At 39.8% G+C, this 4,776-nt stretch overlaps 1 protein-coding gene across 1 annotated transcript in view; it reads right to left on the bottom strand.

Annotated features, from left to right (window-relative positions):
• The window catches only part of FRYL (FRY like transcription coactivator), a 100,461-nt gene that overhangs the window by 30,133 nt on the left and 65,552 nt on the right, over window positions 1–4,776 (bottom strand). The window contains exons 43-46 of the mRNA XM_015412870.1: window positions 4,339–4,776; window positions 3,956–4,053; window positions 2,125–2,295; window positions 1,207–1,347 (exon numbers count right to left, since the gene is read on the bottom strand). The exon at window positions 4,339–4,776 is cut by the window's right edge and continues 155 nt beyond it. Of these exons, the coding sequence (XP_015268356.1) occupies window positions 1,207–1,347; window positions 2,125–2,295; window positions 3,956–4,053; window positions 4,339–4,776 (848 nt within the window). The remainder of the gene's footprint in view (window positions 1–1,206; window positions 1,348–2,124; window positions 2,296–3,955; window positions 4,054–4,338) is intronic.

Consider the following 4,776-nt stretch of genomic DNA (forward strand, 5'->3'; position numbering starts at 1 on the left):
AAAGAGGAAACAGAAACACAGCAGGGCTTGTTTTCAAGTTGATGGAAGAGTTTAGAAATTTACTTGATTGCAAAGTCTTTGACCTTGGGTACAAAGTAAGTGATAATTAAGAAGAACCTTTTATCACAGCATGTTTTGTCATGGCCCAAAAACAACAAGATAATACTAAGCCTCTGTCATAATCTGAGATGTAAACTCAATATTCAATAATATTCAATATTAACTATGAAATTAATGTTCTTTCATCACTTACACAAAGTACACATTTTTGTTTCTTGTTACCAAGAAGACCCCCTAACAGTTAACTATATTTATTCGACTCTCAAAGTTCAATCATCAATCAATATGCAGATTACAAGCCTTTTCTGTAGCTACAATATTCATTAAGATACAACCAATGAAGCAAAAGACCTTAAAGCTCCCATAAAAAGGGTTAGAGGTGAAAAGAACAGATGGCAGGCCATGAGAATGCTGGCTACATTGATCAGTTACTTTGCTTAATGTCTTCTGACAAGACTACAATAACTTAAGTGCCTATCTATCAACTGCAAAAATGCATGAAGATGGACACTGACATCTTTCCCTGGTTAATTAGGATTAAACCCATTTTGTTGTACTGTAGTTCAAAGGTAAAGAATAGAAATCAATTATTTGGTAGCATGCTCCAGGCATTCTGAAAAACCTTTTTTTAAAAAAGCCTAAGTATCTCCCAGGGATTACATTTTCAGCGAACTCTGTTAAAAGCCAATCTCCTAAATATAAAACAATGAGTTACCAGGGGCACAATATAACTGTGTGTGCTATCATACAGAGCAAGACACTCAGGTTCACCACAATATCTCTAGTATAATCTGAGTATAACCCTATGAAAAAAATGCCAAAATGTAGCAAATAATTTCAATGCAAAGTCTCTTATAAACAACAGCGCTTAAAAAACATTTCATGCAGAATTTTAGTCTAAGCATATTTCCTTTGAAGAGCTGTGCTGAAAACTTGCACAAATAGAGTTCCCAGATGTCTGGATCTGGCCCAGATATGACAAGTTTTGCAAATGTTACCAAAGATACATAGAAAAAGAAAAGCTATTTATAAAATGTACTATAGGATTCTGCTTTGCATTGTTCATCTGAATAAACTTAAGATATCTTTAGTGCTTCTCACCAAAAATACAAAATGTTTTTAGGCTATATACTTCACTATACCTACCTGAACGTATTTGCCAATGATCTTTATAATTTCCAGATTGAACTGCTTCACCGGTGTTGCAGATAGGTCAATGTGACTCAAAAGGCTGTAAATGATCTGCAGTAAAGATTGCTGCATGCTGGACAACCCTTTCTCTAACAGCTGAAAATAAATATATAAAATGGATTTAACCTACTGGCCACAAAACCTTCAGAAATTTTCTATTTATTTTATTTTTTATTTTATTGATTTCTATCCCGCCCGTCCAGCATAGGCTGGCTCAGGGCGGCTCACAACAGGGTAAATGACTAGTAAGTATCAAGTAACTTTGATGTATCAGTTTTCATGCAATCCAAGTTGCATTGTAAGAAATAATAAAAATCATCATATTGGAAACACAAAGCAACTGAACAAAACTGCATGTACTACTAACCCAAAGTTCTTCAAGAATTTCGGTCTCTCTATGTACAACAACATGATAGTTGAAGTGGGAAGTCATGGGCTTCACTAACAGTGAGATTGTGTGTTTGAGATTGTCTCCAGAGCACACGTATCCTTACATGAAAAAGATCGGCCAGTCTCTGGTTCATATGTTAAATCAGAAGTGAGGGTTTGGAACCTTCACAAGACCACGATGTTCAGTTCAATACATGTTAAAGTGCAACAGGTTTTCAGAAGCAGGAAGGGGAAAGGATAACCACAGAATGATTATTCCATCTACAATGTAGATGAAAAGGGCCCCTGGGGAAAGAGGAGAAATGTGCAGGATGGGAGAATGGATGGGGGAAGAACATGTTATCTGTTACACTTGAAGAAAATCCCTCTTAGCAACATTTAAATACACTCAGATGAGAAAGGGCAAAACACTCAGCTTTATTTTGAAGTAGAAAATAGTCACTATAACTGAGATACTCTTTAAAGTATATATAGTTTCATTACCTCTGCAAGGTATGTTACCAGATTAAAAGTTGCTTCTGAGAAGGAGTCATGCAAATATCTACACACTACATTAATCCAGTTAGAGCAGTCTCTGGAATAGCTATGTGTACTGTATAAACTCATCATATGAGCCAAATTAGCAAGGGTTGGCGACTTCTCTTCTGCACAAACCTATGGAACACAACAAGAAACCATTAACTGAACATCTGTTTAAGTACAATTTTAAAGAAATAACCAGATAGTGATAAGATTAGTAAAATTGAAGGCATCACTATGAAAATCTACAAGATTCTGCTACAGGTAAAAGGGTTAGGAAACCAAGTCTGAAAGGCTGCAGCCTGATTGACATCTGATGGAATAGGTTTGCCAGCCTCCAGGTGCCATTATTACAATTGATCTTCAGGCGACCAAATGGCTGTTTTGGAGGATGGCTCCTATGACAGTATATTCTGCTGAGGTCCCTTCTGCTCCCCAAACCCTGCTCTCCCCAGGCTCCACCCCAAAAATCTCCAGGTATTTTCCCCATTCCAGAGCTGGCAACCATATATGACGTGGCTTGCAGCAGAAATGGCTCATAGGAATCAACAAGAGTTTGCACGATGAAGACAGAAATTAAATCATTAATGAATATACTAGCTAGACTGGTGAGTGAACCTGATTTTTAAATATTTACCCAATGTGCCCTCCTCCCTCTGATGGCATGAAGTCCAAGTCAAGCGTTACATGCCAGTATTCATGTGTTAATTTATTTGGGTTTCTATACGAATTTGCATGACAGAGGGAAGGGACAGAACTGCTCTTCCACTATGCAAAAACTGGATGGAAACTGGAGCTGATTTTCTCTCTACTACAGAGCAATGGGCTGGATCCCATAGACTTAATGATATTTTGATTCTACATTTTTAATGTAGTTTCTCAATCTCCTGTTCCTTCAGGCAGACAATTATAAGTAATTGGCTGTTCTACAGACTTCAAAAGTCCCATCTAAAAATAATTGCAGGATAGGTTTGTTTTTTAAACCATGGATCTGATTTGAGAAAACAACTAATCGTCTATTATAGAAATATTTTGACTGAACACTCCCCTGAACCATAAAATCCTTATTTTTCAGGAGCTAGAATAAACCTGCCAATCTATGGGATTGACTTTGATACTGAACAACATATACCAGAAAAGCAACAGTATATTACTCAAAACATCAAGTTTCCATCTTTGCTTTTCCTATAGAATCTATATATCTAATAGCCAACTTGCCCCCCCCCAGGCGAATATCTAAATCCGCACATCAGGGGCACTTGGGGGGGCAGAGAGATTTTCCCCAGGTGTACAGAAAAACCTGAAAAGTTTTAAAAACTATATGGGGGATACTTAAATCCCCCCAAAAGTAAAAGAGCATTCCCTGACTTACCTCTGGGATCTGTGGCAGAGCTGCGCAGGGCTCGCCACCGTTGATGCTGGCGGCAGCGGCAGCAGGGCGGGAGCCTTGATGGGCCGGCGGCTAGAAGCCACGGTCGTTGCTGCTGCTGGCGGCACTGGTGGCGGTGGAAAGCCTGGCGGGCCTGGTAACTCGGAGCCGTGCAGGGCTCAACGGTGTTACTGTTGTGGGTGGCAGCGGCGGCGGGGGGGGGGGAGCTTGGTGGGCCTGGCGGCTTGGAGCCATGCAGGGCTTGCCAGTGTTGCTGTTGTGGCTGGTGGCGGCGGGGAGAAGCCTTGGCGGCTTGGGAGTAGCGGGGAATACTACTGCCCCCGCGAGTATTGCAGGTCCCGCTTCTTGTCATAGTCTGTTTCTAAAGGCTTTCATTTTAGGTAGCTTGTTTAAAATATTACATACCTTTGCTATCCTGTCAGCTGTTTCCTTGCAAAACTGAGTTGGGTTATCAAAATGTTGTATTAGATGAGGCAACAAACATAGGATGTTAAGAGGAAAACCTGCACAGAAGAAAGACACAGAATTTATCTCAACAGACACGTCTCCAGTGTTTTCTAACAACTTAATTCCAAGGACTGCTACCATCCCTTATTACTTAAAATGAAGAAGAACAGGACTATATTATTTTAAATAGTCCCTATTATGTCATTACTTACAAAGGCTTCAATATATCTTGCTCTCTCTTCCATACCTGTTGTAAGAACTCTATTGCTTCACTATTTTCCAAATCGTTTTTAGACTCTGCAATTCAGTAGAGCATGGCTACATATATTTTAAAAGCATACCTGTTAACTGGGAAGGATCCACCAATGTATGCTTGGAGACTGTGATGAGTTTGCTGAGTAAGTGAACTGTCATTTCCTGTGTAGAAACTGAGGTAAAACCCTTCAGGAATAACTGCTGAAGGCCTGGAAAGTTATTCCATTTTAATTTACTCTGCATCTTTTCAATCTTTTCCCTACTTTCAGACTTATCCAGAGGCAGGTGAACAAGAAGTTTGTTGAGCAGCCTGAGAGCCAGGAGGTATTCATATTCATAATCAGATTCCAGCAAGGATGCTGCAATCCAAAAGATGGTGGCCATCAGGTTCATAGGATCAGTAGTAGGCTGCACATCTTGCATTCCTCCCTCTCTCAGGGAGGAAAGGCTTCTAGTCCTTGCTAAACTGCTGGAATGATTTATCCGTACATCCATTATATCCAGTGTGTTGCTCCTCTGCCTGT

The sequence above is a fragment of the Gekko japonicus genome, unplaced genomic scaffold, assembly GCF_001447785.1.
Source record: "Gekko japonicus isolate JY-2015 unplaced genomic scaffold, Gekko_japonicus_V1.1 scaffold1332, whole genome shotgun sequence".
Classification (NCBI taxonomy): domain Eukaryota; kingdom Metazoa; phylum Chordata; class Lepidosauria; order Squamata; family Gekkonidae; genus Gekko; species Gekko japonicus.